This window comes from Podarcis melisellensis, assembly GCF_964234715.1.
Source record: "Podarcis melisellensis genome assembly, chromosome: 10".
Classification (NCBI taxonomy): domain Eukaryota; kingdom Metazoa; phylum Chordata; class Lepidosauria; order Squamata; family Lacertidae; genus Podarcis; species Podarcis melisellensis.
This window is the reverse complement of record NC_138542.1, coordinates 64,183,037-64,196,670: the sequence shown is the minus strand read 5'-3', so window position 1 is coordinate 64,196,670 and position 13,634 is coordinate 64,183,037. Positions and strand designations below refer to the sequence as shown.

The 13,634-nt window shown below is 40.2% G+C and overlaps 1 protein-coding gene across 31 annotated transcripts in view; it reads right to left on the bottom strand.

Moving 5' to 3' along the window:
• Nucleotides 1-708: 708 nt before the first annotated feature.
• C2CD5 (C2 calcium dependent domain containing 5) overlaps nt 709-13,634 on the bottom strand; it is a 91,478-nt gene continuing 78,552 nt past the window's right edge. For 25 of the 31 annotated variants that reach the window (XM_081926759.1, XM_081926732.1, XM_081926743.1 and 22 more), the window contains 5 exons: nt 6,954-6,995; nt 4,985-5,086; nt 3,863-4,050; nt 3,077-3,223; nt 709-1,547 (listed from right to left, as the gene is read on the bottom strand). In XM_081926759.1, coding sequence (XP_081782885.1) covers nt 1,404-1,547; nt 3,077-3,223; nt 3,863-4,050; nt 4,985-5,086; nt 6,954-6,995 — 623 coding nt within the window. In that variant the 3' untranslated portion in view covers nt 709-1,403. The remainder of the gene's footprint in view (nt 1,548-3,076; nt 3,224-3,862; nt 4,051-4,984; nt 5,087-6,953; nt 6,996-13,634) is intronic. The other 6 variants (XM_081926733.1, XM_081926750.1, XM_081926751.1 and 3 more) reach the window with 3 other exon arrangements.

Here is a 13,634-nt window from a genome sequence, read left to right as displayed (position 1 = left end):
AAATATACAACTGATATAACCCACCCAAAAATTGTTGCATGCTTACCTCCTCACCACCTCTCCCAAAGAGCAAATCAGGATTATCTTTTTTTTTTTAAGAAAGAAGCTTTATTATGCAAATAGGAATGTGATTTTCATCATTCTCATTTACAATGGAATCTCTGAATTGGACAAATAATAGATAATTTCTGTAGCTAGATCTAGCAAAATGTCATCTATTTACATTCAAGTTTACACCTTTTCTTCAAGTTCCACACTGGAGGCCATCAAAAACACTTCAGCTAGGCTTCTATATGGCCATGAGTGAGGGAAGGAGTGCATCCACAGGTTTTCAAAGTTTTTCCTACAGCTACTCATCAGTTGAAGAGGCAAGCCAGTTTTAATAAAAGTGGCATGCCTGTTCAGCCAAGTGATTGCTGCCACAGAAACTTTCAAAACATATTTCATGCTTCAGCATGCATTTATCTCCCCTATCCACGCATGCAAGTGTCTAGGATCGCAGCTGTTAATAGCAGTTTCTCAGATCTACGGACTGTTATATTCTATCAAATCCCTCTGGGTGTGTCTAATCCTCTGTTTACTGCAGCAATCCTCATCTTCCTAGGTACCATATTTAACACCATCTGTGAGTGGTGGCCTTTCTAGAATACTGCTCTTTCTCCAAGTTTCCTTGTATTTGCAACCTGTGAAATCCAAAGCCCTGATTTCCTCTTCAGACGCAGCTAGGATTTCACAGACTTCAGATAGCAGGTTTTAATCTACCGCTATTGTTCCAATAACAAAAAATGTCGATAGTTATCTGAACCAGTTATTTTATCATAATTCTATTTAACAATTTAAAATTAAAAAATGTACAATAGAAAAATATTCAATAGTTCACAAACATGAAAAAACATATTTTAACATGCAGCTACATCCAGTCTGTCCAGTTCATGTGGGCGATGATTGTCACTAGTTCCAAAAGCTTATGTTTACTTTGCATGTTGCATATTTGGCAGTGCTGTTGGAACCAGCTTTTCCTTTCTCAAAACACATGGTGAGATTTGAATTTCTCAGCTATATTCCAGTTGTAATATAAATCCTCTCTTCCTCCCTCTGAGAATGAGTAACATTTGTTTCTGATAGCTTCCAAGTAAGATTTTTTTTGTTCTGGCCCTATAATATACAGGGCGATATCCTGATGACTTCAGTTCTGATGAACATCTGCTATTTTCAGTTCTTCCTTTAGACAGATCTTCTTTTGTGTGCACAGGGGCTCTTACGAAACCTGATGGACAGTATTTATGATTGCCTCAAAACGGAGCAGTCCTTAATATAAGGAGTGTTGCTGATTGAAAAGAAACAAATGAAAGCCATGGCATCTGACACTTTGAAGATAACCTCGAGGTATAATTAAAGCCATTTCACTTCTTCATGTTGTAACTTACGGCATCTTTTGAATTGGTAGGTTGAGAGCCATTTGTGGAGAGCTGGTTTGCTGCTCCTTCCAATTCCGATTCACGTATAAAGATTACTGCATCTCCGCTGACGTTTATTAGGCACTGTGCCTGCAAAGACAAAAAGCGGGAATCCAGTTATATATCTTCTGGACTTTAAACAGAACCTTATTGTTTACACAGAACTTTGAAATGTGCAAATAAATTCCTGCTACCGGACAAGGTCTTTGTACCTCTCTGCTGCCAGAAGCAGCCAAGTGCTGACAAAAAGTTTACAGATGAGCAGCTGCAGCAACGCTAGCAGAGAAGGAGCTTTCTGCAGATGGTTACAGCAGAGGCCAAAACTAGTAGTACTAGAGATTCAGAAGCTTCTGATCACACAGATGGTTTCTGTGTGAAATGGCCTGAGTAAATAATTATTTCCTCTCCGCCTACACCAGCTCATTTTGTGAATATAAGGCCCTCCCTAACAGCCCCAACAAATAAACATTTGTTTTTCTCCAAGCTAAGGATGCTCAGCCTTTTCAGCCTCACTTTTCATGTGTTTCCCTTTCAATTTCTTTGAAAGCTGACACAGCAGAAAGCTACAAATTGACAATTCGCCAACGTCCTTTTTGGAATGGTACACATTGTTCAAAAGGCCTTTGGAGCCCAGTGCAATAAATGCAGTTGTTCCTTTTTTATCGGGATTTAAGACTCCTGTCCGTAAAAAGTGGGAATGTTATATGTATATTTTACCAAAAGTGTGGTGTTTCTTGGAAAATGCAGCCCTCCATTCCCTGTGCTTCTATTGCGACTTCACACACAAAAGGAGCCAAATCATGCAGCCACATTTATTAGCCAAGAATTCCAGTAGCTACAAACAAATGAAAAGTCTAATTGCTCCATTTTAAGGCCCAGGGGCTGTCACAAACCCTTTACAGAAGGGGTGGGGGACCCTTTTGGACTTGTGAGCCAGACTGTCATCTGCCCCCACTCCCGAGTGCCAACTTTTGACAGGTGAGTGGGATAACCCACTCGTCAATCACTTGACATGGTGTGATTAACAGGTAGGTTGTTTACTTAGCAGGAGTTCTTGACTGTGTTGGAAAACAAGCCTTTCTCGGGAGAAGCTGGCAACTCTCCCAGGCTCCCGGCTTGGTCTCCGGTGACCTCCCTGGCTGCAATCCCCGCAGGCTCCAGGCTAGGTCTTGATAGGCGACACTTCCCAGCGTGGGAAGTGCACACCCACTCCCTCCTGCTTCCATAGCAGGGAAAGGAGATAGCCAGAAACGTCTATTTACATACTTTTATTTCTGACTTTGCAGCATTACAGAAAACATGTCCGATCACTTCAAACTTCAGCAAACAAGTGAGAGAGACTTCCTGTACATATGCAAGAGGAAGGTCTCATATTACACACTGAGCAAATTCCGGTGAATTGTCCTGTGAACTGACTGTAACATTGTTTCCCACAGTCAGCCCCATCATGTGATGTAAACAAGCTGGCTGTCTGCAGCTGCGATGATCTCATATTGTAACAGACTGATTAGTTAGGAGAACCTTGCCTGAATGCCAGTACATTGCAAATGCTGTCAGGCTTCTCTAGTCCTTGACCGTTTATGTGCAGACATACAGTGTTCTCTTCAAGCACCATTTACCTGATTTTTGTTTGGATTCTCCATGAACACGCACTGCTTCATGATGTAAGAGACAACGGCATTTCCCCCAAGAGCTGCCACGTGAGCCCTTACCATTGCAAAGACCTCAGCAATGAATGCATGAAGAAAACCGCTTACACCGCCCTCCTATAAAAACACACCAACATGCATTTTAGTGGAAAGGCACTAGTAAAACCATCCCCAGCACTTACTGTTCTTTAGTTTCAAATTTATTCTAAACAAGTGAAAACTAATCAACAGTTGTTCCAAAAGAGTTGTGTCGTTTTTCTTAGTCTTCTAAAGCATCATTCAGAGTTAACACATACTTTGAGAACTACTACTTCAAACCTCCAAGTAAACAGTCTGATTTATCAGCAAAAAAGCAATGAAAAACCACAGATAGCATTCAAAACCATACAAGGAACAGATGGGACTGTGTGACAATTTGCTTAGGCTCCCAAAACGTTTGCTGTTATTGTTGCCTTATAATAGCATACCTCATTTTTCAAATTATGTAGCAGAGCTATACTGTGGATCTTTTCTGCAAGCACACAATCAAGGGCTGGGTTAATCTGCTAAAAAGAGCACCAAATTCAACTGTGCATTGGATTTTGCTTATAGTGAAGGTATATGGAGATATGATAATCTGGAATCTGCTCAAGCAAGATTTATGCCCTTTATTTTTCTGTTAATTCTGAATTGCTGAATCTCTTGCACCCAGCATAACTAAAACCCAAGATCAGCCATGTTAGCCATGAGAGAAAGGCGAACTCCAGTGCAGCTTACCTCACGCAAAGAAGTGGTTTCTCGTATAAAAAACATGTTGATTATTCCAAGGTATTTGGTTATTTTTGCCCCAGCGATGAAAGAAAGAGGTGTCATCTTAACAACTGGCACAGTGGAACTCATGCCGGATGAGCCAGAACGACGGGACTGTCCTTCTGTCAATGGACTTGGCTTGTCGAATGAAATTGCTACAAGTGGCAGAAGGGAGGAAGGAAAGAAGGGAGACAGACAGAGAATAACTACTCAATATATGGACAGTTGCATCGGTAGCTCCAACAGATTTAAGCCTTCTTCATGGTTTCCACATAGCTTGGTGACAACATTCAGCTGCCCGTGATGCTCAGCCATAGAAAAGAAATAACCATGCAGCACATGCAAACGAGGGACAAAAAGCTTGAATGGGATTTAATTTTGGAAGAAGAGTAGCATTCCTGCAAAAGAAAACACTGAGGCCAGCAGCTGCACATACAAATGATCAGTTATAAAGTGAAGACACAGGTAGTGCGGAGGGAGGGAGGGAGGGAGGGAGTGGTTGGGAAAGGTATCACAATTTGGTAAAAATTTCTGCTAGAGGGAACGACAAAAAGTCTACAGGAAAGAGTGTGAAAGTTGACATGTTTCTCCAGTCCAGCATTTTTCAAATTTTGGACAAATTCTTCATTGCTGTCAGCTTCCAGGTAAATCTTCATCTTGGGTAACTAAAGCAAAAGTCATACCTGCAGCCATTGAACTACTTAAACAAAAATTAAAAACTCACCACTTTGTAATTCAGTGATTGCTGCCACAAATATCATGCAGGTGATCCTTGCATAGTCTGAAGAATTTCACTGATGTATACATACACTTTCTGCCACACGGTATGTATACCTTTTAGTTGTACAATTCACAAGCCTATTTATCACCTATATATTTACTGGCAGTTTACTTTTGGAGCACAGAACAATGTGCTCCAAAATCAACCTGGCATTAATGTTTTCAAAAACAGACGCTGTGTGTCTGCAGCTTTCACACTCGGACACTGATTTTGCAATGCCACTACTGGGTAGGGAGCTCCACCGTTTGCCACTGAAAGATCAGAACTACGCTTCCAATGATCAGAATGTGGTAGAAATGACCGCCTACTTGTCTTAATTGATCCACGCCTTATGGTCTGAGCTTTCAGTTTAATGAATTCTATCCAGCTGTTGCATCTGTCTGCAAAGGAACTGTAATCAACTGATGTTGCTGGAAACACAGACAGAAAAACAAAAGGAAAAACAAAGGAAAAAAATATGGGTGATGCCCCTTTGCCCATTGCAGTGCTCCTCCTGATGAATCAATTATCTGCATCCAAGAATAAGTGGTTTTCCAAGAAAACACAGTGCTTGCCTCTGCTTGGACATCACAGGTAGGACATGATTCACCTACGTAGTATGAACATCTAGAAACATCATCCCTACGATAAATGCATACATGTCTTGTTTTATCCATTTCTACAGCAGTGAATTCAAAAGAGTACCTGCTGCTATAAGACTGCCTTGCAGTTTTCTGTAACAGTGCTTTCAGAGTGCTTGGCGGTGCTTCAAGAGATGCCCTTTTGGCAACTCTGATGATTCTGTGAATTATGTCCAACATTTCTGAAAGTTACAGTGCTTGGGATCACTGTGGAGGCTTCTACAAGGCATCACAAATTGAGCCTTCTGCTGTATGATGATCAGCAGGAAGATACTGCACAAGTACCTTCCATTCCCTAGATACACCAATTTCAGGCACTGGTCCAGAGCAGAAACTAGACAGGTCCACACAAACTGCCTAATGGGAGTCTGCAGGGCCACCAGCGGGGACTGCAAGGAAGCAGAGATCACATGAACAGATTCACACAGTTGCTGCAATTTGCAAGAACGAATTGATCTGGAGGATCACTGTGACTATACAAATCATGGCACCAGTGTACATGGTCCCCACATGCTGTTTTGTACAGCTCTCTCTTCAATGTGATCCCTGCTGGGTGAGTGCTTGCTGGCTGCAGTTTGAATGGGGTCTGCTGACTGTCTGAACCAGTGTGAAGTGCTCAGTGTTGTGATATGTTTAGTTAATGAATACATCATGAAATGATCTGTACTGGACAAATATAAGTGGTGTGAATTACCCAGGTAACCTGATGTTGTGAATTCAGGTGCAAACAGTGGTCAAATGGGACAGAGTCATTCAGCTCTGAGCACATATTTTTAAATATAAAGGATATTTTCACTATAATAAACAAAATAACTGGCACAGGGCTGCATGAATGAGGAAACTCCCATATAATGTCCTTAGGATATCACACCTCACCCTCGACAGTATCCATGCCAGTCAAATCTTTTAAACAAATAAATGAAAAGTATTTGCACCCTTTTGGCAACAACTTTGATGTTTTGAATCCAACACCTGGGGTTCCTTGCATGGCCACTCAAACTCTTAAACCCAAGCTTATGAGCTTCCCGGACAAGCTCACTAGATCAAAAGTTCAGCAATTGTTTTCAGCTTTAATTTAAAAGTCACAGAACTCCTCCTGATAAGCAGGAAATAAAATATACTGCAGGTAAGCCCCTGTTTGTGCTGTTGAAACACCTCTTCCTTTTCAAGATCGTTACCCTTGCTTGCAGTGAAAATTGAAGGTCTGTCCCCGCCGCCCCCCCCCCCCGATTACTGAGTTTTCCTAGGCAGGCACAAAGACTGGTATCAAGAATTCCACAGCAGCATGCATTGTTTATGTATTAACTGATCTTTAGTTCCATCCCCTTCCAGTCCTCCGTAAAAAAACAACAACTGAGGATTTCAATATAACATTAAAGGAAGATGAAGAACTGAACAACCAGTTATTCTGAAAATTGTTCTGGAAGACAAAGCGACAATATAAGACCACCCGTCACTTCTAATTCTAGCTATCCCTAATGTATATAAAAACACTTTGATGAGCATATTCAGATATCAATAAGCCACATCAGAGCATGCTTTCCAAGGCAACTGGTACATACTTCCTGAATGCTTGAAGCCACATCCCAAGTGTACCCCCAACAGAGCCAGGAATGCATCCCCTGTTCTGGCTTATAGCTAAATCAAGGAAACTCACCTCTTTGGACAGCTGTGTGGGAACTTGCATTCTCCAGGTCCTCTAATAAGACAAAATGAATTCCACTGATATGACATAAGAAACATTAACTATATTAATACAGATTTTTATTTCATGTCAATTTTAAAGTGAGTAATCTGCTAGAGAAATCCCTGTGTTGTGTTTTCTGGTTTTATTTCACACAACATTAACTTTGCACAACCTATTGTTCACAACAGAATACAATAAACTTTGTACTACATTCAAGAGGGACTGATTTTTCTTGGCAAAGCGTCTTTGGATATCACCTTAAAAAGATTCTCTTCTAGTTCTATGGCCTTCCATACTTAGGAGGCTCTCTGTTTAAAAATAGCAAGGGATTGCAAATCTGAACTGCAAGTGCTAAAAAAAGAAGCATGTAGTCTGCGAAGTTACTACATTTACTGCCTACACTCCATAGAACCTAAATGTATAGAATGGCTATGCAAGAATAAGGGTTAATGCTTAACCTAACATGGAATAGGCAGCTAAACTGAAAAAGCAGAGGGAGCAAGGATTGATAATCACAGAATAGAAAAAGAAGAAACGATAGAATGATGCACTTATGCATGTAGGTTATAAAAGCAGAGACTAAGTTCTAAAAATCTTGGAAAGAACAAAGTCTAAATATTTGACTTAGCCATTTTGCTCCCCTGCAGAAGCCAAGACTGAGCCCAACATGAAAGAAAGAAAGAAAGAAAGAAAGAAAGAAAGAAAGAAAGAAAGAAAGAAAGAAAGAAAGAAAGAAAGAAAGAAAGAAAAGGAAGGGAAAATCTTTGTTGCAAGTACGGTATGTAAAATTGACCCCACTAATTATTGGTGGGGAAATTTTAACAGCTAGTACAAGTTTGTGACACAGATTAAATTTATAAGGTGTGTAACCTTTTAAAAATTGTACATGATAAATTTTAAAATTTGTGGGACAGTTTCTCTCACAATTTTTTTGTCAGCGAAAGATCACAAGGAATGCTTTTTACCTCTCAGAACTTAAAGCGGAAGCTGAGCATGCAGAACTCTTCTCTTTCTAAGTATCCCAAATGTTGGGAGCCAAATTACCTCTGTGAACTCTACCATAAGTGCATGGTATAATTACAGAACTGAAGCTTTAATGTATAATCACAAATGCAAGGCTGCTGATAATCCCTGGACTTTTGTGAGCAGAATCTGGGATTCCTAAGAAACTATCAAATTCTCTATATCTATACTGTATCTGCCTTTCTTCGTGGGGTAAGGGACTTTTATGTCCTGCACTGCTACCTAATGCTCCCCCTTCATAGCTTCTATGCTTCTCTTCTTCCCGTATGAATCTTCCTATTACTGAATACTGACTCTGCTATAACTCTCCACTTTCCACTAAAAGTGCCACTCCAATCAGGGTGCCCAATTCTAAGCCCTCATCACCACCATCATTGTTTCATACCCTGCAGTTTCATCACATGCTTCAAATCTGCTGAACTGTTTCTTTCCTATGAATTTCCTCTTCTCTTTCAAACATGATCTTTATTGTTCATTTCTATTTTGTCCTCAGTCAGGTCCGCCCCCCCCCCCCGCCCTTTGATTGAGTCTTGTTTTTAGAAGCCTAGCATGGGGTGTACTCATTTGTAGCCAAGTAATTTATTACTCAAGCTCTTCTGTAAGAACTGCAGGCAAACAACAGAACATTTTTAAAAAGCCTATCTCAACTGTTCCTAGCAATGGAGGCATGTGCCCTGACTGGCGTGTATCCAATTATCTTTTGCCTTGTTATCATTTCTATGCCACATTCTTTCTTCTTCTGAGTCCAACAGACCCAAAATTAGTTATGTCTTGTTCAAATGAAATAAATTCTAATCCAGGAAGCTTGTGTTTACCTTCATAATATTTAAGAGAGCTCATCATAATTATTTTCAGATGAGCTCTCTTATTTTCAGAACTTTTTCACCAGGGTGCTGACATCTGTAAGTTGGTCTATCAGTTCACAGGGCAACAAGATAGGAATCCAAAAGGTGACTACATTTGAATTCTCTGGCTTAACCCATGATCTGCCACATATTCATCCCACACAAACTAACCCATAATAGTATAGACTACAGCGCCCTAGAAGCATGAAACAGGAATGACCAAGGTAAACCAGGCTCAAGAAAGAACTGAAATTTTGTAAATGGTTTTCAGGTAAGCATGCAAAGAAGAAACTGGAAAATTGCCAAAGAAGTATATGTTTGTAATAAAAGAACAATCAGCCGCAAGTCTGAACCTCACAAAACTTCTGGAGCTGACTGACATATTACATGCTGACATCTGTTCTAGCATGAAAAAGCCACAAATTTCTCTCATCAGCTTTCTAAACACTGTATAAAGGCTTCCACTAAGCAAAATCAGACTGAAGACAGATGGCATGTTTTGTTTTTGTGTGTTGCTGTTTGTTAGTTCTTTAGTGCCATGGTTGTCTCTGATCAAGCAAGTTTTGCAGGTTTATGAACTGCTCTGGTTTGCCATGGCTGACTGTGGGGAAAGCAAACACATAGCACAGGCAACCATGGCTGTAATAAACTATTTTCAACACATACACACACACCCAAATGAATGGCTGTCTCCAGCCCCAGACTACCAGCCTTATTCTGCTCTCCAAGGTGCTGATTTTGCAAAGAGCATCATAAAAGCAAACCTCTCTATGCACAAACAGAGGCAACAACCCCCAAAATGAGGGCTTCATATAGGTTACAGACATGGATATTTCATATGATTGTATACAGTTCTCTACTGAGAAACTTTTACATTCACTCTGAATGAAAAAATGCTCCCTAGTCATTATGTAAGCAGCATTTTAAAATATCTCTTTATATTTTATGTATATTATTGTCATTGGGTACTGGCTATCTAACAAGCTTTTCCAGGTGTTCAAATGCTGCTCTGCTAAAGAAAATCTGGTTTGATTACTATAGGATCAATGCAACACAATTGTTACTACAGTTTAAATCAAGTGTCAGTGAACCAATTTTTGCCTGAGAGTCACATCCCCCCTTGGCCAACCACCTGGAGGGCTCAAACCACCAGTGGGTGCAGCTAGGCACCTTGTGGCAACCTCTCCCTATGTTCATTTATGGAGCATCAGCTGCCTTGAGGCAGTGGATCCCAATAAAGCCAGCCTCCCTCATCCCTCGCTTTTCCCAACAGTAAAGGAGACAAAAGACATTAGAAACCACTGCTCTGAGCAGTTGCTGAAGAGGGAGGTAGGCAGCATATCACAAGCAGCAGAGACAAATGGTTTCCCAATCTCCTCTGATGCTTTCAAAGAGCTGCCCACCTTCTCCTTTGCCTATGCTGAAAGCAGCTGTTGCCAGAGGCAGTGCTCTGACTGTCACTTTTAGACAGTCATAGACAAGTTGGCAGGCTGGTGGATTGAATCTGACCTGTGGGCCACTGGTTACCTCACCACGACTGAAGTAATTTCTACAAATCAATGTAAATCATGTCAGTTCTTTATGGAAGAACATGGTTTAACTACACTATTTCACTAACTTAATCTGCACTTCTGTCAACCATAAAAAGGTTATGTTTCAGCCCAGGCTGGAGAATCTTAAGCCAGGAGAATAAATTTCCCCTATTTTGCATGTGTGCCCTTGGCAACTCTTTATTAGTGCAGCTATACACTAGCCCAGCACCATCAACATGGGTTATGTCAACTAGGGCTCATTTTATCCACATGACAGCAGCAAAGCAAAGACTGACACTAAAGGAGCTATAACCAATCCTTGCTGTCTGATGATTGTGCACATATAATGGATGTGCTTGTAAACACAAACTTGTCATATAAACACTTTGCATTTTTACGGATACATTTTAAAATTGTGTATGAAACAGTGCTAGGTGTGGGGCTTTGAAGGAAGCTAGGAACAAAAATGTGATGGTGAGGGGCCATACTAAACACACATCAGGTGTTATTGGACTATAGATTTCCTAGACAGACATGCCTGCTTAGCTAGTGTCAACACACCACAGCAATACTTGCTGTGTGCATGCAACTCTAGAGAAAAGTCATGTGTGTATCTGTGTGAAAAGTCAAGGTGAAAAAAGAACTTCATGTTGTCCCAATTTTTGCTTCCTGGGATGGGTTTTTTTCTTGTAATGTGCAACAATAAGAATGCAACAATATGAATAAAAGAATGTCTGCACTTTTATGAAGGTGTATATGTGTTGCCTGTGTGTATGTGTACATATAAAGACTACATGCCTGCAGTTGTGAATCAATCTCACTTGCCAGATTAATTGGAGTGCAATGCTTCCTGCTTTCTGAAAAGTGATAACAAATTCAGGCTGAAGCCTTCATGAACCCACAATGTATATAGTACAATTTAAACAGCATTACTCAGGTTAAGGTCTCTCTGTTTTAGAGATACAGGGCCTGTTCACATGCTACTTCTTCCCAAGAATATAGCAGAAATGTGTAACAGGGGTTATGCACACTAACCTTCTTCCCTGCATACTTTACTACATGCAGAACATAATGCTTTAACTAGGCGACAACATGCTTATTTGCATGCAGACGCTCCCTGATCCTTTTGTAATGATGCAAGTTTGTCTCAAAGTTGCTGGGAGAAAGCAGGGAGGGCAGCAGGCTGTTAGTCAAAACGCAGAAAAAAACAGGACCTAAGTATTATGGTAACGCAAAACAATATTCCAAGACCTTATGGAAGGCAGGCAGGCAATTGTCCAAGCTGTGTTTTCGTTACAGAAATTTAAAAAACAGAACCTGATCAGGCAGGAATTTTATTTGTAAGCTGAATATACCCCTTTAGCACCATTACATTAACACTGCACTCTGTGGGGATTTAGTGAGAACGTAATAAATGTTTGGTTTGTTAATCTATTATTTTGCCTGAAGTGCAAATGAACTTAATAATTAAGTTCTCACAGGAGCTCAAGTAAATTATGAATCATAAATCAACTACAGATCTTTCCAAAAGAAAGAATTCTCTTTAGAGAATGGGAGGCGTTGATATGAACCTTGATGATCTCAGATAAATGCTTGCTGCGTTTCACAGACCGTCCATGGTTAATGTTAAACACACTGTTTGCTGACAAGGGAGTAGACTACCCTCTACTGGCCAGCAGTTATTTTACAAATAGGGTCTCCTACTAATCTTTGGAAAAGAATAAGCCAAATAAGTTAGCAACAGTGAAACCCTGCAAGAAGGCTAAGTTTACACAATGAAATACATGGAATTCCAGAAGATTCTGATTTGTAGAAAGAAGAGGAGGGTGGTTTGGTAAACAGAAACTCAGCAACAGGATAGATTTGTTGAAGTATTTGTGTGGTCAATAGTGTGTTGCTCCAGAAGCTTCCTCAAGACACTAACTGTGTAATCACTTGGCAATGACCTAGCATAATCTGTTAAAACTGACTTTAGGGATAAGTGTTTCAGAGGATAGCCATGTTAATCAGTTGCACAGGAGCATTGTTAGGTACTTAAAAGACTTGGGGCACAGGCTTATGACACAAATTTGCAGTGTATGTACATGCAAATATAGGCTCAAGGGGCAGGAAGCAAAGTTTCCAAGGGGCAGGAAGCAAAGTTTACCTGTCAGGGCTTATTCTGAGCTATGGGCTGCTTATATACATATTAAAATTATAACAAGGGTCTCTGGGAAATTTAGGGTGGTGGTTGGCTGTGGTCTCCTGGGCATTGCACTTTGGAAGACTCCGGGCATCTTGTGGGATTCGGGTCTCTGGGACACTCCCTAATTACACTCCTGATGTTGTAGTAAAAACAAAATGAGTCTTGTTTCATAAAGCAGAGTGACCATTCACAAGAGCAGAAATTGGTGGTCACGTATCCTATATATCCTGCATTAATTAACTGTGGTAGAACAGATCTAGTCAAGTCCAGATGGAGAAAATTATTTTGTTGCCTTACACCAAAAAAAGTTATCAAAGCAAGCTACAACAATAAAATCCAAACAACTAAAATCCATAACAAATACAGTATTTAAAATCTGTAACAGACTAAATGTTATTATCCACAATAATTAATAAGAAAAAAATACATTTTCTTCACATAAAATTAACTGATTAAGTTCTCATTCAGCACTTTCCTGCTGGAGCCTCCCTTTGAAGTTCATTTGTTGAACATACACCTTTCAACAGGATGGAACCTCATATATCCAACAAAGTAGGCTCTTGCCGCAAACACCTACACCATGATAAAACTGTTCATCTTTTAATGTATCACAATACTCTTCGTTGATTCGGGCTGCAATTCTATGCCCACTTACCTTGAAGTAAGCCCACTGAAATTACTGGGACTTGCTTCACAACAGACATGTATAGCGTTATACGTTTGACCTCTTTACAGATGTGCTGTGTTGACTTGAGTAGCAAAACACTTTCACAAGACATGGCATTTCAAATTAGCTTTCCAATGCAATGCTAATATCTCTTCTTCTAGGTAGTTACCTGTTTAGACCTCATCAGTTTAATGCAAAATTTGGAATATTTATTCCAGCGATCATTACTCTGCACTTATGCCAAATCACATACTTTGTCTCATCTCCCTAGTTTGGATTAATCATTTTGTGGGTCCCCACTGTGAAGTCTACAACCTCTGTATTAGGATAAAGATTTAGGACAGGCTTCCTCAAACATGGCCCTCTAGATGTTTTTGAGACTACAATTCCCATCATCCC